Source organism: Triplophysa dalaica, chromosome 18, assembly GCF_015846415.1.
Source record: "Triplophysa dalaica isolate WHDGS20190420 chromosome 18, ASM1584641v1, whole genome shotgun sequence".
NCBI classification, from domain to species: Eukaryota; Metazoa; Chordata; class Actinopteri; order Cypriniformes; family Nemacheilidae; genus Triplophysa; species Triplophysa dalaica.
In genome coordinates, this window is record NC_079559.1 from 9,748,554 (window position 1) to 9,772,376 (window position 23,823).

Consider the following 23,823-nt stretch of genomic DNA (forward strand, 5'->3'; position numbering starts at 1 on the left):
GTTAATGATAACAGAATTTTCAATTTAGGGTGGACTATCCCTTTAACGTTGTATGTCACCTCTGAATTTACTTGATTGTTAACTAGAATTGTAAAACACATATTTTCAATGTGCTGTTACACCAATGTACAATCAACATTCATGTTGTTTTTTATTCATCCCGCTTGGATACGTTTGTTTTATAGCCAGCCATGACATATCATTATAATTGTATATTATTTTAATATTATTTTACCTATCTTTATTTGTCTCACCACTTTCTCTACACATGCAAAAGTGTGTGATACTAATAGAGTTATACTTATATATAATTAATGAGTCATAATAAGTAGGCATACTCTGAGAAGAGAGAGCGAGCAGGACAGACGGAGACTTTAAGGAACAAGGGGCAGGACCACCTTACACCAATGCCCAACCCCCTCACCCTCTCAAGACACACACACTTAACACACACATTTACACTCTCTCACTCTGGCTCTCAGTGCCTCTGTCCAGACAGCTGCTCCAGACCTCACCGTCCCTTTCCTTTCAAACCACACTTCTGACTTTGTGAGCCAGCATTTCATCCAGAGCCTGCTGTGAATTTCTGGGAGCCTCTTAGTTTGTAAAAAGTTTCAGTTGGAGGAACTGAGCAGTTACCATGACAAGGATCACACTGCTGCTGCTGGTCGCCCTGACGGGGCCGTTCTGTACCTTCACCCGTGCAAGTAAGTCAGCATAGAAAGTGTGCTGTATCACACTTTTGTATTACACCTTGTGATTATATTTTTTATATATTTAATGCAGTATAATTTTATACTCAGTATATCCTCACTGACTGAGCAACACACTACTTCACTCTTTGTAGTTTCTGAATAACATAACACTTTTATTCAAGTTTCTGGACAAATGTGGGAGGTGGATTTGTTGTCCTGATGGTTTGGCTTCGAATCTGGGTATATACAAAGGAAATAATTAATTGAATTGAATACAACATTGAAATCGTATAGTCATGTTTTTTTTCCCCATAAATCAGTGTTATGTTGGTCATACTTATGTCAGAGAGAAGATATTTGTGAGGTTTAAAAATGTTCAGACTATGATGAAGGTAATCCAGACATGTGAGCATGTGCTGATACAGTGATTCTCTCATTTGAACGCTGGACTGGGAAAATGATGTAATGGTGCACTTATTCCGGTAACCGAGCACAGATTTATGTCTCTCAATTTTGTTTTTCAATTTTGGTGTCGTTTATTGCCATGACTGGAACTCAAAGCACCAAAGCATTTGCAGAAAAGCAGTAAAGATATTTTCAACATGTAAACTAAAGAAAATATTAAGGATGAAGAGCACAAATAACAGACAAAAGAAACATAAAAGCAACTCCCTCATTCATTCTGGGCAGGGTAAACCACGTGTATTAATAGAGCGAACTCTATATTTAACGGCACCAACATGAGCATTCAGTACACAGGCTGGTCACATCAGAGAGCAGAGCAGACTGAGGAGAGACGCCCCAGCCCGCACACGCTTATTTTGTGCTGTTTTTCTCCCTCACCCTTGTATACTTGTAACCATCTTTGGCGGGGTATCAAGCCCTTTAGAGGTGGGCTGTAGGGTATGAGTGTTATTTTTAAACTGCAGCGTCTCTGACTCGTTGCCCAGTGTCGGTTACAGCCCTCTAAACCGTTACATTGAACCATTCAGCAAGTTTGAAACTTTGGAAAAGCACGGTCCTCAGGCAAACAGAGGAGCAGCATGGGTGCACACTCTTCCTCTCCAGACTTCCTCTCTCCACTTCTGTATCTCATTCTTTTTCCTGCTGGTACTTGTCTCCCTCGCTTCCCACTTTCCCAGCCCCGAAGTGCCACTCCCTTTTCTAAAAGCGAGCCTCCATCTGTTTGGTGTCTTACATAAACTTTTCATTTTAACACTTAGAATTATTCTTACATGGATCGTACATCAAATTGCTTTCAAAATTTGCTTTCCAAATGGATTCAACTCGTTATGTGTTGTGAAATGTGTTATGAAAAGGATATTGGTAAACTGACATGTGAGACATTGAAGTATTGGGTGTACAGGGTGTTAATTTAGCTATATGAACCCTGAGCCACCCGCAAGACCTTCAAATGCAACCACAGACTCTGCCAATTCACAGAGTTGATCTGAATCATCTCCATATACCTCAAAGTAAATTAACTTTGTACTGAAAGTGTTGAATAGGAATTAATTTCCTTCATTTACGTCCGATCCTTAAAGGGATGGTTCACCTTCCAAATAAATATATTGTCATTACTTACATGCCATCTTTTCATTTCAAACCTGTATGACTTTCTTTCTTCTGCAGAACACAAAAGAAGATATTTTGAAAAATGTCGGAAACCAAAAACCGTTGGTCCCCATTGACTTGCATTGGTTTTGTGTCCATACAAAAGAAGTCAATGGGGATCAACGGTTTTGGTTTCCAACATTTTTCAAGATATCTTTTTTTCTAAAAGACAATCACACGGGTTTGAGTTAGCATTTCGATTTGTTGGGAACTGTGGAGCTCTGGTCTCCATGTCTGGAACCTTGTGCATTGTACTCAGATTAGGTTGTTTGTATTAGTCTGAGACATGTTGTCCCTGAAGACTGTGAGTGGAAGAGCAGGTGGGTGCTGCTCTCATGATAAGAGTGATTTTCCACTTGCTCTGTTCTCCACTGCCCACTCATGACATGCCGTGTAACATGTATGTGTGCGTGCGAGGGAGTGAATCTGACTTTATGAGATGTTCTAATCTTCTCGCTTTTTTCCCCATTACTAAAACATTCCAGCTTCACACTCCCTCACAACACACACACACAAGCACTGCTGAAGTAGTAGATTGCGATAATGATAAATTAGAGTGACGGTGGTCTCAGTTTGTGTACCCCTGAAAATGGTATTTTGGTCTTTTTTAAAAGGTTTCTAATACTGAAGAGAAATTTCCCTCCTCTTCTTTATTTATCTTTCCATTTGAATTTCCCCCTTTTTCCCTTATATGGTTTCTATTTTCTCAGAGAAAAGCTGCAGGCTTGGTCATAGATATAAATTTGATCATCTGATGTGTGGATTTTCATGTACACCCAGAGGAGAATTGTATTGCTCAAAGGCTGTTCTGTTATCCAGGAGTCTCAGATCTTTCTTAGTCATGATTCGTTTAACCAGCTCAACCAAAAATGAAAATTCTGCCTTCATTTACTCTTCCCCCGAGTTGTTATAAATCTGTATACATTCCTTTGTTCTGATGAACGCAGAGAAAGATATTTGGAAGAATGCTTGTAACCAAACAGTTCTTGGACCCCATTGACTACCGTAGCAGGAGAAACGACAATGGTAGTCAAAATGCCCCAGAACTGTTTGCTTTCCTACATTCTTCCAAATATCTTCTTTGGTTATTCAACAGAACAAAGATATTTATAAAGCAATTTACCTACTATGGTAGTCAATGGTTGCCAAGAACTGTTTGGTTACAAACATTCTTCCAAATATCTTTCTCTGTGATCATCATAATAAATACATTCATACAGATTTGGAACAACTGGAGGGTGAGTAAAAAACGACAGAATTTTCATTTTTGGGTGAACGTCCCCCTTAAGTATCAACGTTGGTTTAGAGGTTTATCTTCCTATTCTGTATTAAAAAATAAACAAGCTCATATGAGAGGATACCAGCATATGGTAACAAATCCTGAATTTTATTATGAACATGGGCAGCCTAGCCTATGGATAATTTGGTCTTGAAATATTTCAATAAGAAATGTTTACATTAGGGGGGCATGGTGGCTTAGTGGTTAGCACGTTCGCCTCACACCTCCAGGGTTGGGGGTTCGATTCACGCTTCCGACTTGTGTGTGTGGAGTTTGCATGTTCTCCCCGTGCCTCGGGGGTTTCCTCCGGGTCCTCCGGTTTCCTCCCCTGGTCCAAAGACATGCATGGTAGGTTGATTGGCATCTCTGGAAAAATTGTCCGTACGGTGTGAGTGCGTGAGTGAATGAGTGAGTGTGTGTGCCCTGCGATGGGTTGGCACTCCATCCAGGGTGTATCCTGCCTTGATGCCCGATGACTCCTGAGATAGGCGCAGGCTCCCCGTGACCCGAGGTAGTTCGGATAAGCGGTAGAAAATGGAATGGAATGGAATGTTTACATTAAAATATCTCTAGATTTGAATGTCTTTGTTGATATCTGAGCTAAGATATTACCCAAAGATATTGGAGATTCACAATTGATTTCATTTGTTATTTTTATGTTCTGTGGCACAACTGCAAGTAGGTTTTTTCGAGCCCATGCAGACAGAAAGCATTGCCACCACACCCTTCCATACAGTTACAGAGCTGCCCATGCACACACACTTAAAGTGTGAGAAAATGTTTCTCCTTACTGTGCTCCTCCCATCACATCTTCTTTCTCTCGCTCTCTCTCTCTCTGTGTAGTTGGAGAGGAAGTGAGCCATACTTAGAACTAATTGTTGGGGTCTCAAACATAATTAGTTAATTGTTAGCAGCAGTCAACAAGAGCATTAATATAAACATACACTCTCTCTCACACACAAGACATTGTGATCTCTGAACCCGCCCCACCCCGCCCAAGTCTCGACAGGCTTTTTTTGCTCAATTTTCCTGTGATATATGAATATTGAATATGTGAATATTTTTGAATTCTGTGTGACAGAAAGGATGCTCTTGTCTTGCAATACAACTACAGTTAGGCCTATACTGGTCCCTTTGTCCATAGTGACTTCTGGTGCGCTTAGGTTTTAAATCAGTATGTGATACAATGAAATAAATATGCGTATTTCGAAGTTAAGAGGTTTGAGCATGTTTTTGGATATTGTGCTTTATTCGTGAAGTCCAGTTACCTTGTTTATAATTTAAGATTAAAATACCCATCTGGGTGCATATCTATAATTAATTCCTACTCTTTTCTGTAAAGGCATTACTTATAGTGAGTCAGCCTCAGATAAAATCTACATTCCTAGATTGTATAAATTAAAATGTTTTATAACAAATTGTAATTTAACATTCACCCTTCACATGATGGTGTGTGTATGATGTGCTGACTTTAATCTGGTTAACTTGGGCTCAGTTTGATATGAAACTGTCTAGTTCAGTAGCTGAGGTGATGTTATTTTAAAGGGCGGTTCCTCTTGGATGGCCAAGAGAAAGACTGTCATATGGAGTCCATCTGGCTTTTACTCTGACACATAGCACAGTTCTGAGACCAGCTTTGCTGTGCCTTTCACGGTTGCATTCTGAGGTCTGACTTCCTGAGTGATGCAGAAGGATCCAAGATCAGTGCCTGAGGAAAAAAGCCAGTTTTTGCCCATTTTAAGAGGGAGGATTTTCGTCCAGTGCATTTCCTATTGGGCAATGCTGACTCCAGCCAGGAAGTGAGACAATTAGACTAATAGAGGGAATGACGAAGAAAGGAAGTGACAACATTAGTCGTCACTTCCTGAGTAGTTAGGGTGGGAAATTCAGGTGGGTGGTTGGATGACTCTATACGTGTCTAAGTGCGTAGTTATTTGGCTGATGGAGAGGCCGGAATGTTCTCCCTATTAATGACGGGGCATGAGAACGTACTGGCTTACCCAACTGAAACCAGAGCAAAACAGAGCGAACAGTGTTTCTGGAATTTCAGAGCCCTCGTCCAAATCTGTACTCTCATTTTCCACTTTCTTCAAGTGCTTGCTTAAGAAATTAAACGTCAAAAGTCTTTGTTTTTTTAGGTTATAACTAATCTACTTCCTACTCTTTCCAAATTATGTTTATATCACATATTTCATTGTCTTTTCATGTTATGTGATAAATTAACTGTTTATTCGTTTTAACGTTTTGAGGTCTAAAACGAATAAACTTATTTGCCAAAAGTACACAGACCCAGTCACCATTCACATCCATAACATAAAAATAAACGAACAATGTCAACATTCATTAAAAAAAGTAATCTCGTTTTGCACGGAAGACAGTACATCATACTGGTTTAAAACAACTTGAGTTGGATTCATTTATGGATGAACATATTGTCATTTTTGTATTTGTTATTTATTTGTGCCAGGTACTATAGCGGTGCCAACACACCCAAATCTGGATACGCCAGCAGTGACTGAATCAAACCAGCCTTCTGTCACAGAAAAAGGAGAGGAACAAGCTCCACTTTCAACAGAAGCACCTCTCCCGGACACTACAGAGGTGCCTGTCACAGCGACGGATGCACCAGTGGTTTCAACGGAAGCACAAGTACAATCAGAGGCGCCAACAGAAACAGAAATCCAAACAGATACAACAACATCAGCACAACCTGAAACTGAAGAGCTATTCAACACTACTACCATTGATGAAGGAGGAGCAATATCTCATGAATTGAATCAAACAGAGGCAGGAACGTCAAAGAATGGGCTGTTGATAGATGAGGAAGAAGGTTAGATTAAATATATCTATATAGACACATAAAAAATGATAGTGGTACAAATTGATGATAAAACTTATAGCATAACTATAGTTTGAATCATTGAGAGTGTGATTTTATGAGGAGGAGGAGAGGTTGATGATATGAAATGTCTTCTCTCTAGCTACGGGCACCGGACCGTTGGTGGGGATTGTAATCGGTGCATTGATCGCAGTGATTGTTGTCATTGCTGTAATCATCTTGGTGGTCAGGAGAATGGGCCAGTACTCGTAAGTAGTTGTTGTAAAGTTCTTTTTTTGTAGTAAGCATGACACAATAAATTTTGCATGTTAACAGTACATGATTTTCTATGTTGTAGGACGGCAAAGAAACGAAAGCCTCAAAAACATCAGGGCATCTTGATTTCTGTAAATTGTTTAATTCATAATCCTTGTTAATGAAATTAATCCAATCGCTTATTTTTAATCACAAAAAAATAAATACATTACAGCATGTTAAAGCTATGTTGTCCCTCTAAGTTAATATACTATAGTACTGTTGGATATAAGTTTTTTAGGAGAAAATGATGGGATAATTGATTATGACATTCTTTCCAATGTAATGCTTTGCTCTTCATGCTCTACAGACACTACAATTGTGCATGAAATATCTCATTCTCTGGTACCCTTTTTGATTTAGAATGGAGCGACAACATAGTGCTGGTCATGCTGTGTCTCTGTTACTAATAAAGTGTCTCCCAACAAGCAAACAATAAATACATAAATAAATAACCCATTTAATTCAAATTACGTTTAAATTGGTAGACAAACTGTTTAAATCTAACGTGTGTAATTTTTTAAATGTTACAATATTGTATTATTCCAGCTTAATGTGCAAATGCTATTTCAACCCTCTGGTTAGCTTGATTTTCTATAGGCTACATCTAAAAAAAATGTTATACTTTATTGGAATGGTATAGGATTTTAAAATAAACAATTATATAATATATTATTATATTCAAATGAAAAATATATCATAATTATTGCATATATATTGTTTAAAACGATAAATTTCCCTGAACCTCTGAAAAATTAAGTAAAAATAGTATTGATCAAAATATAGCTCCTACACTCCAAGTATGAGTGAGTACCTATACAAGGAGCCACCAGAGGGTTAAGATATTTGATCCCCCCAAAATGTAAGTATCGAGCCCTAAATAAAGCATTCATTTGATAAGTTTGACTTGAGCATCCAACATTGAGTCAAAGTGATAGGTCACTCAAAAATGAAAATTCTGTCATAATTTACTCACGCTCTTGTCATTTCGAACCTGTAGGCCTATGCGTTTCCTCCTTCCACCGAACACCAAAGAAGATACTTTGAAATTTTTTGTTGACTGGACCACATTCACTTGCATTGGTTTTGTGTCCAAACAATAGAAGTGAATCGGGTCCAGTGCTGTTCCGTAACAAACTCTGTTCTAAATATCTTTTTTGTGGTCTTGTGGTCTGCAGAAAAAAGTCATAAAGGTTTGAAATGCCAAGAGGCTGAGTAAATGATAACAGATTTTTTGGGTGAACTATCACTTTAATGGTGGGGATATCTGTGTGATGGACAGTGGAAAACTGGGGTATGGTCAAAACTGTTTGAAATTAATAATTTCTCAACCATTAAAAAATTGAACATTTTACTAGTCTGTGGTGTAGAAATTGTACACTATTCCCTTATGCATAATGTAAAATGGAATAAAATGTTGTTTTAATTTAATAACACATATTGTTGATGCTTATCTGTTCTCTTTTTGTCTGTTACATGGGTAACAACTTGTGTCTGTTGGTAATATTTTCTTCACTTTTTCTACAGTCCCTGAAAAGAAAATCAGCACAACAGCAAAAGAAGAAGAAGAGATTCTGGTTGTGATGTTTAAAAGAAAAAGCTGCACTCTAATCTTCAAGGACTACAAGGGCAGTATGAGAAATTTCACATCCTCTTTTTTTATTCAGAGAGATGCCCTCCCCAACCTTTCCACAACCTCCTCATTTAACCCCATTTATCTCGCCTAAAACTCGGCAAATTTCATTGTATAGCCTATTTTTACCCCAACATTGGGAGGCCACATGAATTCAGATGATCCTATTTTGAAAATGCATATAAATGTTAACAAGAGAATGTATGTGGTCTACTGTGAATTTGTGAAGGGCATAATAAACAAACAACAAACAGTTGCGCATACAAGGAAAAGCTTATGTTTTTTTAATACCAATGAGTGTATATATCACACAAAGAAACTGCACATCCAAGTATTTGAGTATGAAACAGATAAACAAACAAATGAAGACATGATCCAGAACAATGATTTTATTTAATTATGGTGTCCTAGGAGTATGACGCATTATGTACATTTTGTCATAAGCAGATACTAAGGACAAGTTGTGTTCCAGGCACAGTCATTTTATGTGTCATTTTCTAGTTTAGCATCCTCAACACTGATGCCTAAAACTCTAATACATACATACACATTTTTTTAATATTTGTTTAGTTAGCAACACATGTTAGAGCTCTCATAAGGTTAAGATTTGTTTTTTGAAGTGTATTAATACAGTGTCACTTGACTATGTTGTTCATAAATGTCACTTCAAATGTGACATAAGTTCCTCACGGACACATTGCATGTGTTTCCTACATTATTTTAATACTGTACAGACTTCTGCATCAAAAAGCTTCAAACATCTTGCATCATATAGTTGTTCGCATTTTCTGTGTCATTTTTTCGATTTTGCTGTTTACATTGACGTTTAATGTGTTTGTTACTGATATTCTCGAGCATGGCTTTATCATGAGCTTTTCTTGAAGAGATCAGGAACAAGTGAACTGTTTAAAGAAAAGTAATTAGAAAGGGTTATAGACACTGCAACTGTTTGCTACGATAGTTTTTGCCAGATCCCTCTTCATAATCTGTCATGTCACTTCACTTCAGTGTCCTTTTACAACATACTGTTTTGTCTGTGTGTGGGATATTGTTTTGTTGTTGTTCATTCTGTTTGAATAAAAAAGTTAAAAGCTATTTTGCATTGCCATGTTGTGTTGTTGTGCCACAGTGGATTACAGATAACATTGTCTCTGTTTATCTCTGTTTACTTTCCGGCCCTTTTTGCTTGACATTACAGGTTTTCACACACCCCCTCATTCTTTTTCTTCCACACAAACACACACCCAGACATTCTCTTTCTTAGTGTATTAGCATATAAAGATAGTGAAAGACAAATTGGAGATGTAACCAAGAGATAAGGAGAATCAAGCCATATATATGTATTCTTAAGTGACCGCTTTGGTTAAATTAAAGCTGAACAAAATAAGGGCCCAATCTCTCACAGCCTCTTACTTGGAAGCCCTAACACCGTGTCCACACCGGACGTGACCGGTGCAACGCGACACCACAAAAGACATTAGAAACGCATTAAAACCCATTTAAATTTTGTTCACACTGGATTCGACGCGACAAAACCATTCAGAGGTTGTTATGTCGTGTCACGCCTGTCGCGTCCGGTGTAAGAAAGTAATGATGCAAGATATTTAGCCCTGGTTTCACAGACAAGCCTTAAGGCTAGTCCCAGACTAAAAGGAACTTTAGATCTTTCCTTACTTAAAATATCTTGCCCTGACATATCTTAAAATATGTCAGTGCCATTGTTTTGTCTCAAGATGCACACGGTAATGTTGTTTCTAAGGCATTTTAATAAAAGCGACTTAAAAAGCATAAATTAAATAAGGCATAGTCCTGACTTAGGCTAAGTCTTGTCTATGAAACCGGGCCATAGTGTTCACTCTTACGTAAGTGTGTGTGTTTGTGTGGGAGTGCATATGAGTATGTGTTTGAATGTGGTTTTAGGCAGTAGCCCAGCCACCCTCTCTCTCTAGTCGTGAACAATGGACTCTTTTAGTGGGAGACCCTCTCTGACGTCCTGCTTGAAGCCTGAGCTCTGTAACACTAGTGTGTGTAAGTGTGTGTTTGTGATACAATGAACCCTGTACATTCCTAATGAGGAGGACGCTTCCTGACCAGCACAGGTCTACATGCATACTCGCATGTAGACTCACGTGAACCCGCCAGAATATGCCCCCCCAAAATACCAGATAATGTCGGGAGAAGACATACACTGAAATGCAAATATACACACAGTTTTGCAAACATGATCTTGTAAAGAAATGAAATCGCTAAGCACTTTAACAAATTAAGACTAAACACATGAACAAATTTAAATAACACAAACTGCATGGGACACAAAGCCCATTTCAACAAACTCTTGATGTCCCTAACTAACAGACTTTTTCTATCAATAGCAAATTTATTGAAGGCATTCATTATACCAATCTATTTGCCCCTGGGCAATCAAACCCATGACTTTTGTGTGGGTGGCATCATGCGCTACCCATTGAGTTACTCAATTGTAAGATGTTACTCATCTGCACGTGAACCATAGAAAAACATGAGAATAGGCCTGCATGAGTGTTGAGAGGAAAGTTAATATCGCCAGGCAGCAGCCTCATTTTTACTTCAGACACACATACAGAGTCTCCCAGCTTTCTGGTTACTCCCCAGGCCCCGTGAAACACTCACTCTCAGTGCTGCCCACTCGGTTGATATATTTCTGGGGAGGCTGTGTATGCAGTACCAGCGAGAGACTGGACTGATGTGATTTGATGAGGATTAAACACTCTGCTTGACACAACACTTGTCATGTACAGTATTTATCATGTTAATTTATTGGAACTCATAAAAAATCCAGCTCATTCTCTCGTTGCTTCCTCTTCGTCAATGTGTGCTCGTGCAAATGGCGCTTCAGAAAAAAGACGCTTGTACGTCTGCCGTTTTGTGCATCGGTGTACACACTCACATTGGCGACCTTTGGCGCGCAATTATCATCCCAGTGTGGACAAGCCTTAAGGTACCAAAAACATAATGCTTCAAATAGTTATGTATATTATATTCCATTTCTGTCAATAGATCCTCCAAAAAATTACACACAGCACCTGTCTATTTCGTCTTTATTTCTTTAAAAAAAAAGAAACCATTCTAAAATTAAGTGTACTTGTTTGGTAAAATTAGGTAAAATTCTTCTAAAAATGGCATTTCATCTAAACCTTCACTGACGCTTCAGAAAAATTCATCATCCTCAAACAATTCACACTAACATGCAAGAGTCAAAATGTCACAGATATTACCCTTTCTCAAACACGCACACATGTTAATGCTGATTTGTGTATGTTCTAGTCAACTAGGTTAGTAAGTTAGTTTCCCTGCTGAAAAGCCAGGGTGAATTAGACCAGTGTGAATTTCAGGTTGGTTCATGCTGGTTAAAGCGGATTCGGTCAAGGAATGCTGGGAGTCAAGCGATGCTGGTCTTTTTAAAAGTATCTAAATTGAAGAATTTGCATTCAAAGGTGTATTTGCATACACAGAAATATGTTTGGGGTAAAAGCCAACATTAAAGATCGGATGATGATAAAGAAGTGTGTTGTTTAGAATTTAATTAATCATGGCAGTCCAGTCATTTGACCGAAGAGTCAAGACTAACCACATGTTCTACTGAGAGATGTGACAACACATGATCTCACTCATTAGCATACAACAGGAACATGGATGGCACATGTTGGTGCCTCACTCTCGTACAAACACACACATTGTTATCTGAAAGAATGTTCAGTATGATGGTGAGATTGTGAAGGCAGAAGTGCAGCTGAATAAATAAATCTGAGAGAGAGTAGGTGAAGATTAATGTAAAGTGTAATGTGACAGCTTTATAATGGGTGCTTGTTGGAAAGAACAGAGGTCTGCTGATGACAGATCACCAATCTATACCTCCTATTGACACCCATGTGCTGGTATCAGCCCCGTATTTCCAGAACATACATCACAAACAAACGGTCCCACACACAAAAATGGGACACACACTCAAATAGACTGGCACCAACACAGCAATAGAGACGTACTGTATAGCACAGAGACATCTAGTGGTCAATCGTAGAAACTACAGGAATGTGCTTTCCAGATTTGGACGGATTCACACTAATATTGATATTTCTAAAATGATCTAAAATTTGGGATTTAAATAGAATATTTGTTTATTTAAAGATGTTTATTGTGTAACCTTGTACGTGTTCACGCATATACACTTTTTTGTCGTTTCTAATTCAGTTATATCGCATTTGTTAACATTACAATGTAAATGTGGTTTAAATAAATCGAGTCTGTAAAAATAAAACAAGAAAATTATAAACAGCAAATCGCGGGTAAGTTTGTCATGGCCTCGATAAGATTTAAAACAAAAGATTTCCAGTCGCGTAAATGCAAACAGTCGGCGCTACCAAACAGGTGCATGAAATCTCGCACATGCGCAGTGCAGTCAGTGCAGTCTACCAGCGATCAACGCGCGTGCGACTGCAGCAACGAAAGTGCTGCGCGTGCCCACCACACTAGAGCAGCGAGGCGTCACAACAAAGCTGGTAAGCAATGTACAGGCAATTTAACACAGGCACCACAGGACATAACGTTACCCGATCAAAATAATGTTGCATGACCTGGCTTTTCGAATCGCTATTATTAATGTCTTTTGTATTTGCTATTATATTCTGGTTTGATGTTGTATTTAAGACAGCTTTAATCACATCAATATGTTGTACCAGTCTCTAACGTTACGCAACAAACGACTTTTAAAGATCTGTAACATAAAACGCGTTTCACTGACAGTGACCTTCTTGTCTGCGTCCAGCAGCAGCGTCAAACAGGGTTTGTCTTATTTAAAGGGGCTGTCAGACTCCCGCAACATGTGCACAGACAAATGATCCTTTCTTTACAGTCTTAGTCTTAGAGTAAACACAATACACGCTTCAAACAATTAAATCTACTCGCTGTTTCCATATATTTTTGCATTTTGAGTGTGCCGTTGAATGCATTTATTTAAATAGGCATCTGTGATATTAAAAACACTCACTGTAAATCGATACGTATAATGCGGTAGTTATGGGCGCATTACGTTGTTTGTTCAGCATCCCGGGCAAAAGCTCTGTTCTCTATGTCTGGTTCTGGTACCCATGGTCTTAATAATTTGTTTGTTTCCTCCATTAAAACGTCATGTGACGTGTAATATGAGATTCATTCATATTCGGTTAGGTTTTCTGATCCCACAATTCTACAGGTTGACAAGTGCTTATATGTTTTGTTTTGAGACATGTATCAGGACCCCCTTGAAACGAGATGGTGCATCTCAAGGGGTTCATCCAATAAATACATTTGAATTAAAATGTCATTCAATAGGGGAGTGTTGTAACACAGGGTGAGTCATAACACCATTAACCTTTTAGAAATACAGAGGATAACTTAATATCACGTATCTAACCACCACCATGCTCACAATGTAGTTTTATTTCACTGCCTGAATTTTGTAAGTTTAAATAAATATTTTAATGTAGCCTATAGTTTTGGATTTTGGATCGTGTATAAGTGGATGGTTAAGTGCAGAGCTTTCAGGTTTGCGACTATTGAGCAAAAATAACATATATAATATCACAGTATGTATATACAGTACATACGGATCAGCCACACCCCTGAGAAGAACTGATATCATTATTCAAAAATTTTATTTATTAGCATGTGACAGGGAGGGTCATAACATTACGTTCTTACTGAACTAACAGGGATAGTAAGAAATGGGACAGTGTATAAGCGTACATTTGTCACTACTATAAGAATGACACTGCTTCTACAGTATGTTTTCAGAATTTGAGCACTCTTTGTACTCAACTATTATTTTACACAGTTAGGGGTCTTTCCATGTCTCTCCATGATCTTCTGTATAACATTAATGAATCTCTTTTGGTAGGAGTAAGTATTGGTGCTGGTACAAACTTGTAAAAATAAACTGTATAACCAAAAATATATCGCTGTATGTTACTTTGTAAAGTATTGCCTTTGAGGGCTTCATTGTCATTACCTCACAGTGGAGATATTACTGTATCTGTTTATTACCTTATTACTTTTATATCTATCAACAGGGTGTCTCACCTAAACACAAAGCAAGAAACATCAGACCAGGATAGTTAAACAGAGATGTGGAGATCGAATGACAGTAAGTTAGCAATATTTTTATATTCAGAATTGTGTACATTTTTAACATTGTACAAGAATGTCTGAGTATATATGTATATGTAAATATGTATGTATATACATATAGGTATGGGTTAAGGTGAAAAAGGATTTAAGCACAAAAAAAATCAGTGTAATACTGCTTTAAATTGTTGTTGTTAGAAAAATTTGTTTTTCAGAGCAAAAAGTAAATATCATACATATTGCCCTGATTTACAGAGAATGCCCACTGAAAAGTAATTCAGTTTTGTAAGGCATATTTACAACAAAAATCTATTTATAACATATTAAAATATATTTATGAGATATTATTTGCTGTTTCGCGTCGCGCCTGTCGCTTCCGGTGTTGACAGGGTATAAGAATATTATACTCATTTAAAGCACAATAAAATAATATGCTCCCTTATTCTTTTATATATTTTAATAAGTAGGCTACAAGTCGGAATAAGCATGTTGTATGAATTTGTACATAAATATGGTCTTACACCGAATGACAATGTAACATTATTTCAACCAAATTTTGACATTTTATTCTCCAAAAACTTAGTTGTAACCATAAAGTAGAAGTTATTTTATCATAAACTAAGATTGTTAATGTTATACACTTCTTTATTACATTTAAGAATTGCATGTAAAAAGCCTTTAGTGTGTCACATTATTGTTTTATGTTTTAGTTTTGGTAGAGGAGAGACCAAGTATGTCATCCGCCGATTTTCTACAGCAACCTGAGCTTCATCATGCACATCCTCACGAAGCAGCAGTTTGCAGCATTATGGAGCAAGAGGAAGAAAAGATAGTTGAAGGTATAGAGGAAGAAACAGATGAGAACATGGATTGTAAAGACAAACAGACCGTCCAGTCCATCCAGAGCACCAGCCTACCTGTATCTCATAGCCTAGCTAATCAAATTCAAGCAAATGCTACTGAGAATGCAACAAATATACAACAAATATACAACCCGGTTGGTAAACACCAGGCTTCCTGTAAATTGCCCTGTCCTCGCTGTGAGAGAAGGTTCACGAGTAGTCAAGGCCTAGAACGCCACATGCAAACACACGCTCACACACAGCACTATAAATGCAGTCGCTGCAGAAGGACCTTCAGTACGCTATTTAGTCGTCGGAGGCACGAGAAAAGACACGAAAACCGAAACAGAAAGCCGGATCATCGCTCAAACACCACCTACGGTGTCAGTCAGAATGTGCCTGGCAGTAGTGTACCTGTGAACACTGTAAACCTGTCTAAAGGAGACAAGGTATTACCAAACCCAGATTCAGTGAAGTACACTACATCTGATGGTAAACAGAAGGGAGCTTCCAATAAAAACAATGATGCCAAAGCCTCAAACCTTTGCAAGTACTGCAAAAAAGCTTTTAGGACAAATACGAGTCTAAGGAGACATCAACGGAGGATCCATGAGTTCCAACTTCTTCCTAAAAGAGTCTGTAAGAACGTCACAATCACACAAGAATCTGAGGGAGAAAAGCTTGTTGAACCCTTACAGGACTCTCAAACTACCAGCCCACAGTGTATGGAGAACAACAGTCAGGAAAGAGAGTACATGGTTGACATCTCTAGCAACATTTCCGAGAATCTCAGCTTTTACATAGATGGCAAAATTGTATCGACAAGCGCTGTAAGTAACTGTGGGATGATTCAGATGACCTCAGAGGGCTCTGTTATTGGGTTGAATGCTATTATCATTAGTCCTGCTCAAATCTCACAGGCTCTTAACATAGAAGCCAATACTTGCACCTCTGACCTGTCCGGGCAATCCTCAACCAAACGCAGAACTTCCACCCCACCTCTACTCCCACAAATAAAAACAGAATTGGAATCCGAATCCATCTTAACAGCCTCATCGTCTTCTCTGTCTTTGTCACTGACCTCTACATCAGGAACTACACTGGTAGCAACTCATCTGCCCGAGTCTACGGAGACCGTTGCCTTCCACGGGGAAAGAACTGTCTATCTGTCTCCCAAACTCAAGCAGCTCCTCCAGAATCAGGATGGCAAACCAGCAATTGCTCTAATTACAGAAGGCCAGAAGCTGGGCGCTCCATTATCTCTAACTGTTTTACCTCCAACAACAAAATTTAAGAGACGAACAACATCCCCTCCCAGTTCCTCACAACAAAGCACTGATTTGAGTGTAGAAAGTGTCATTCCAGATCTTGACTCTGCAGAAACCGAGGATTCAAAGTTGGATAACCATAAATCTCCGGGGTTGAGTTTTCCATGCAATGCTGGAGTGGGACATTTGAACCTGATCACAAAGAACTCTGATGGAGTTAATATGCAACACGTTTTGCCACTAAACTGCTCTGTATCAATAACTGGTGGAAACTCTTGCAATCAACAGCCATTGGACCTCTCCAGCTCAATGAGCAATGCGGCCTTAGCAGAGTCCATTTTAGATTTAAGTGTTGGTGGAAAGAGCATAGATTGTGACTCAGAAGGAGTCTACCTCACTCAGCCTGCTTTTAGGAAAACTAAACCCAACTCTGTTATGCTTCAGAAGGTTCTTATGAATGAGTGTAGTGGTGTAGACATTCCCTCTGTTGATGTTCCTGCTACAGCAGACGTCTTTGGTGGTCCTGACATAACAAACTTTGCAGTCATGGCACTGCCTGATTCAGGTCTGCCGAACCCTGAAAAACTTTTGTTTGAGTTTACTCTTCCTTCTGCATCACTTGATTCAACCACGTCTTTACTTGCTCCTGTCAATATCCATACAGCTGCTCAAATCCCTCCAACTCAAGCGGTATCTTCTTCCTCTCCACCTTTTGTATCCTTTCTACCTACTCCTACAGCGGAGCCCAATCAAATTCAAACCCTTTGCTCCACACTCTTGGTATCTGACACTGTGCCACCCACAAGCAACGTGGAAGACTGTATTGACTATCCTGTACATCTCACACAGGGAGATTTTAAAGTGACAATCCCTGACTGGGTGAGCTCTGCTCCTGGGGGTGTGACCCACACCCTTATACCTGCAGCCCCTTCAATGAATTTACAAGGCCCTCATTGGGTCTCAGATCCAGCTTTAGGTGAGCTAGCCCAAAGAACATTGGTAGTAGACTCTGTGTTAGCTTCTGATGTGCAGATGTTCCCTCCCTCTCTGCCTGTAGACCAATCTGGCATCACTCCCTTGACCTTTCCCACAAACACTGTTGTGATTGAATATACTGTTGCACTGCAATCTACTGAAAACATTTTGCCTTCCCTTCCAGCAAATTCTGTTCAGTGTGTCTCTGACAATATATCTGTAAATACAATAACACAGCAAGAGCATCAATCACAGCCTCTCAGTCTTGAAAACACCATTCCGTTGCTAACCACGCAGTCAACACCAGCAGAGATGTCATCAACGTCTACAGATGGCACACCAACCCTTACTGCTTCCATCAGTGCTGTGAAAGAAGAGAGCAAGGAGGAAGGGATGCTTAACTCAGTCAGCCCTGCCAATGCTAATATTCAAACTTCTGACTACTCTGAACAGGACAACAAAGTGGAAGATGAATTATCTCCCCTGAATTCTTTTTGCAAGAACTTCATGTGCAATGTTTGTGAGCAGCCCTTTCAGTCTATGAAGAGTCTCAGTCAACATGTAAGGGAGCACTCCAAGGAGTGGCCGTATAAATGTGAATTTTGTGTGCAGTTGTTTGACAGTGACACAGGTTTGCTGGAGCACCGTTCCAGTTATCACGGCATCGGTAAAATCTACGTCTGCAAAACATGTTCTAAGGAATTCGCTTTCCTCTGCAACTTGGAGCAGCATCAGCGAGATCTTCATCCTGGTCAGGAGTGCTCACACACCGAGGCTGTGCATGGCAAACTAAGGCCAGAAAATCATAACAATCCCAAAGCTGACATCAATGCAAACCTTCCCCTCATAGAAGGTAAACGAAAATCTGACAACACAACCTCAAAAGCAGAGGTGGGTGACTTGGGCTCGAACTCTACCGAAGAGTTGTACACCACAATAAAAATCATGGCATCTGGAGGGGTCAAGCCGAAAGCCCCAGATGTACGACTGGGAATTAATCAACATTACCCAAGTTTCAAACCGCCTCCGTTCCCGTACCATAACCGGACACCAACTGGGACAACAGTGGCATCTGCTACGAACTTCACAACCCACAACATCCCTCAGACCTTCAGCACGGCCATTCGGTGCACAAAGTGTGGCAAGAGCTTTGACAACATGCCCGAACTGCACAAGCACATATTAGCATGTGCTAACGCTAGCGACAGAAAGCGTTACACTCCTAAGAAGAACCCCGTACCACTTAAGCAGTTTGCGAAAGCGCAAAATGGAGTGTTATCACCTGCAAAGATTGTAAATAGTAGACAAAATTTTACAAAGAAGATAACCTTCCATGAATCATCAGTCAAAATGAATATCCTGAATAAGAGGAAATCTCGACTGATGCAAAAGGGCAGACCTGCAGGGGGAAGAAAGGCCTTTGCTCAAGATGACCTGGGGGTTTATGCATGTCCTCACTGCAGCAGAGAGTTCACGTATACCGCCAGCTTAAAGAAACACATAGCTTTTAGCTGCCCCATGAGACCTGCCATTGGAAATCCAAAGAAAAGAAACCACTGCATCGTTTCAGCCCAAGAGAACAACAGAAGCCTTCGGAGACAGATAGCAAATCCACATGGATCGAACCACGATCCAAAGATGATAACAAAGAGTCAAATCAACAAGCCAAACACATCAGTCGACACCACTCAGAATATAAGACTTAAAAGATCCACTGTTCTGTCGACGTCTGTTGTTCAGTCTAGTAAAAAGGGCAGCTTCATACCGCAGATAGTCCTCTCCTCTTCTGCTCAGGTAAACTCTCAGGAAGCGGCTGTTCGGGTACATGTTTTAGGGAATAAAGTGGAGCAGAGAGTGGAGGATGTGAAGATACAGCCCAGAAGAGAGGAGTGTTTGTCTCTGAGGTTAAGGGAGAGAGCAGGTGGACCTGTTACTCGTAGCGTGCAGCAGTCCACCGCCACAACAGGATTCCTTAAACACTCGGACAGTCACAACATCATCGTGCGTCCTGTGGTTTTACAAGTCAAGAAATAAAAATTGTGAAATGAACAGAAAATATTGATGTTAGCTATTGTATTGTGACTGTATATTTTTTAAAGCTTAATGAATCAACACCTATAGGATTTTCAGTCAAATAGTATGAACGTGATCATCTGACCAACTAGTCTTGTGTAAATATTTTTGCTCATTCTGATGTAGAGGGTGCTCACCCCCATATATTTGTATATTTATTGTGTGTTAAAAAGAGCTCATCAACTTTGACAACACAGTGTTTAATTCATAAAAGTGGTGTGTTTTTTATTTATTGTAAGGTGGCAGTTTTGAAGGTACAAGCCTTCAGTCCAACAGCAGCGATAAGCAGGTTCGGTGCGTTGGATTGGAAAAAAACCTGTTTAAATGTAACGAATAATGTAGGCCTCTGTTAACAGATTACAAAAAAACATACAAATGTCATTTTAGAGAGTATAGTTTTACATTTCTGGGAGAGTGATGGTCTCTTGCACTTTATACGTCAAAGCTATTCAGTTTCATTCTTGTTGAGCCACCGAACTGTTGAGTTTCAGTCTCTTATTTTTGTTACACGTAAAAGGATCGAGAACTCAAAGGAATAGTTCACCTTCATAAAGAAAATATTGTCATCATTTACTCACCCCGTTGTCACTTTAAACCTGTGTGATTTTCTTCTGCAAAACACAAAAGAAGATATTTTGAAAAATGTTGGTGACCAAAAACCATTGGTCCCATTGACGTTTATGGACCAGACAAATCCAGTGTTCTGTTACCAACATTTTTCAAAATACCTTTTATGTTCTGCAGAAGAAAGATACTGATACAGGTTTGAAATGTCAAGAGGTCGTCTAAATAATGACAGAATTTTCATTTTATAGTTGGACTATGCCTTTAAGGATTTCTTTTTAAAGCAGGGTTAAAGGGATACTTCACCAAAATATGAAAATTATGTCATCATTTACTCACCTCTGAGTTGTTCCAAATCTGTAAAAATGTTGTTGTTCTGATGAACAAAGAGAAAGATATTTGGAATAATGCTTAGGACTAGACATATGTTGCCCCCCATTGACTCCCATTGTAGGATAAATGACTTTACATTTTGAAGAATGTATGACAGCAACAGTTCTGGGGCACTTTTGACGACCATTGTATTTTTTCCTAATATGGTAGTCAATCGGGGGCAAAATCTGTCTGGTAATAAGCATTCTTCCAAATAACTTTCTCTGTGTTCATCACAACAAGGAAATGTATACAGATTTGGAACAACTCGAGGGTGAGTAAATAATGACAGAATATACATTTTTGGATGAAGTATCCCTTTAAAACTAAACTCCTGGAGCTGATTTTATAGCCCTTCTGTGTAGATCATATTCATCTGTGTCTGATGCACTGCAATAAAATCTATTTATTACTACTAATTATTTATTAATGTAAATATTCAGTGTTTAGGGGGAAGACAAATGTGTCTTAGTGAAGTTTACAGATATCACTGCATTGTAACTGGATTTTGTAGGTGTTGTTGTGTTTTATTTGTTACATGCTGTATGTGTAGCATGCCAGAGGTGTAATGTATGAATGGTAGTGTGAGTGTTGGTGTATCACACTCTGCAATATAGCACAGATATATGCAGTATATTGAAAACATCTGTGCTCAAATGGCAGGGTTTATGTATGTTCTGTTCACAAAGAATATTTAATTGTTCAAACTTCTCTCTTGTCTTTTCTGTCTTTCTTGTGTTTTACTACTATTAGCTTCATGAGCAACAAAATGATGTTGGACTGATCTTATTAATAATGTAATAATATATTTACTATTTCTATTAAGATTCAACAACTGAGACGTAAACTGAAACGGGGAAGGGGTATAAACAATATTAAAAGAAACATTATGTATCTGGTGTGACCTAAAGCTGTTTAAAATAGGGGAGACCAGGTATGGTTTTAACACTTTTTTGTTCAGTTGTAACAGTTAGTCAAAAGAAGAAAAAAACATAGGCCATGCCATGCAGTATGCTTCACAAACTTGTTTATTAAAACAGTTCCACTTTCTGTCTAACTCACAAGTTTGTGCATAGTTTTTTTAGCAAGTCTGCTAAAAAAAACTTGCACTCAGCTCAACTACTAATGTCTTCATTTAATGAAAACAACTATAATTGATAAGACCATGTAGATCTAACTAAAACATGTAGATCTTACACTGTCAACCTGTGAAAGTTTGTGTATCTAATTTCTCAATCAGAGTCACAGTGGTGACAAATGGATGTTATTAATCGTGTAGTGCAGGCTTTGTGGGCCCAGAGACTGCTTATAGCATGTTTTACCCACACTTTATTTGGCTTCGAGTTGGAAAAGGGCTCCATACAGAAAACGCAGAAGTTAAGTTCCTTAACCTTGGTTTTCAACATTTTCTTAGTAGGCTTTCTCTGCTCTTTCCTTGCCTTTATTCTCTCCTAAGATGCTCATTCTTAGATTGTCAGCAATAGTTTAAGTACTAAACAAATGTAAACAAAAAATACATTCTTACTTCAAAATCAGTTTTGTGTCTCTAAAATTGGTGTATTGGTATTTCCAGCCTTGTCAACTATCCATGTGGATCTGGGAGGAGGTGGGTACACTTAAGTGATCACATGACTGCTTTCTTATCCCTGAGTGCTGGAACTGCTGGTCTTACAACTCTCCCCATGTTACAATCATACCCGGTCTCCCATATACTGGTCATAACATCTTAACATGGTCACATTTGGTTTGCCATTGCAATTATGATCAGCTGTTTTTTTTTGTCCCTTTAGCTCTGTCTCAGGCATCTTACATTGCATTTTTCTGTCTGGTCATATCATCCTCATTCTGCCCTGCAGAAGGCCTATAGGATGTTCAAGCAAGAACCCTGTGCAAAATGCTTGTTTGGTGTAATTGCGACCTTAACTGCTTACTATCAGTAAACTGTAGGGGTGAAAAACATTCCTATGCCCTATATGTTCACTGAAAGGTAGAACCCTTTAATTTAATATGAAACCATACATATAGAAACATAACATATTCAAAGTATTGTATTAGTATGAGCATAATGCATAGATTTTAAAGTGTGAACAACACATTGCCATAGCATCGCCTACTTGCTTGAAGCTTTTGCATTGTATTTACACGCGTTTACCAGCAGGTGTCCTCCGTGTGCAATGTTTCGAGGCCTTTGCCAATCTCGTTTCAACCCATTCTGTTAAGGCTTGGTAAATGATACGTTTTAAGCTGTTTTTATACTGTGAGGGATGCAGGCTTGGCATACTTACATATATAGAAGCTACACTTTTTAAGAGAAAATCTTTTTTCAGTTTTTCAAAAAACAAAATCAGATATCAGAACTGAGCACATGGAGAGAAAACTGTTTTTACAGTTTTTTATTGATGTATTAAACTAAAAATGAGTATTTATATTCCCGATTTAATCAGATTTTACAGGCCTGAATAGCTAAAAGGATCCAGAATGTGCCATACATCTGTGGACTGGAAAATGGTTAAACAAAAGACAATAAGATGTGCACATTTACAATGTTAAGTTGCATCTGTATAGCTCTCCAAACTATTCACAAACTACGTTGTTGCAAAATGGTGTGCTGATGCTATACTAATAATATCCACTGGGTGGCAGCGCTAGCGCACTGCATGACCTCACACAGAGACATTTACATCAAGTCATCGTGGCCCATTACATCACTTGGGTCTAGTAGTTTTTATGGTTTGACGATGTTGGGATTGCTTGAACTAAACTAGAACTTCAGGTTATCCATCACATAAAAATAATTCTTTAGAATAAGCATTTGTTACCTAAATGCTTATTCAGATCCGATGTATAATGTATGGACAAAGAAATGAGGACCACACCATGAAGGTACCGCCCCCTAAGCATTTCGAGTAAACTGATTGGCAATGAAAGGGGTTATAGACGTATTGAGTCGAAATTGGGCGCGATGCCAATAGTTATTCAGGACGAAACGATATTTAAGTACGTGTCATTTCTGTTAAATAGATAGCATGAATATCTTTAGCATTCATTTAACACGGCAAATTGTTTACGTTTATATTATGGTCTCGTTTAGTGACACATTTATTATGGTTACATGTGTTTAAATAGATGTTTTAAAGGGGTAAAATAAGGAGCAGCCTGTCTGTTAATTCATCAAATCACACCTAATAGTACTCAAATAATTCTCTGTTTCTCTAAGTGTAAACAAAGCCAAAGTGG

At 38.7% G+C, this 23,823-nt stretch overlaps 2 protein-coding genes across 3 annotated transcripts; both read left to right on the top strand.

Annotated features, from left to right (window-relative positions):
• Positions 1-455: 455 nt before the first annotated feature.
• si:ch211-156j16.1 (uncharacterized protein LOC564557 homolog) lies at positions 456-9,449 on the top strand. Its single transcript, XM_056772665.1, has 4 exons — positions 456-707; positions 6,056-6,418; positions 6,570-6,675; positions 8,249-9,449. The coding sequence occupies exons 1-4, from the start codon at positions 641-643 to the stop codon at positions 8,253-8,255; spliced, it is 543 nt and encodes a 180-aa protein (XP_056628643.1). The 5' UTR covers positions 456-640; the 3' UTR covers positions 8,256-9,449.
• A 3,254-nt stretch (positions 9,450-12,703) lies between these two features.
• prdm2a (PR domain containing 2, with ZNF domain a) lies at positions 12,704-21,297 on the top strand. Of its 2 annotated transcripts, XM_056772608.1 has the most exons (4): positions 12,704-12,889; positions 14,438-14,511; positions 15,203-17,578; positions 17,762-21,297. In XM_056772608.1, the coding sequence occupies exons 2-4, from the start codon at positions 14,493-14,495 to the stop codon at positions 19,609-19,611; spliced, it is 4,245 nt and encodes a 1,414-aa protein (XP_056628586.1). In that variant the 5' UTR covers positions 12,704-12,889; positions 14,438-14,492; the 3' UTR covers positions 19,612-21,297. The 2 variants fall into 2 exon arrangements, with proteins under 2 accessions (XP_056628586.1, XP_056628585.1); XM_056772607.1 differs by having other exon boundaries at positions 15,203-21,297.
• The last annotated feature ends 2,526 nt before the right edge of the window (positions 21,298-23,823 follow it).

Bases quoted from the DNA above. Each gene is read 5' to 3' on its own strand.
- si:ch211-156j16.1 (XM_056772665.1), top strand. From the start codon at position 641: ATGACAAGGATCACACTGCTGCTGCTGGTCGCCCTGACGGGGCCGTTC. The intron at 708-6,055 runs GTAAGTCAGCAT...TATTTGTGCCAG, and splicing joins CTGTACCTTCACCCGTGCAA to GTACTATAGCGGTGCCAACA. The intron at 6,419-6,569 runs GTTAGATTAAAT...TCTTCTCTCTAG, and splicing joins GTTGATAGATGAGGAAGAAG to CTACGGGCACCGGACCGTTG.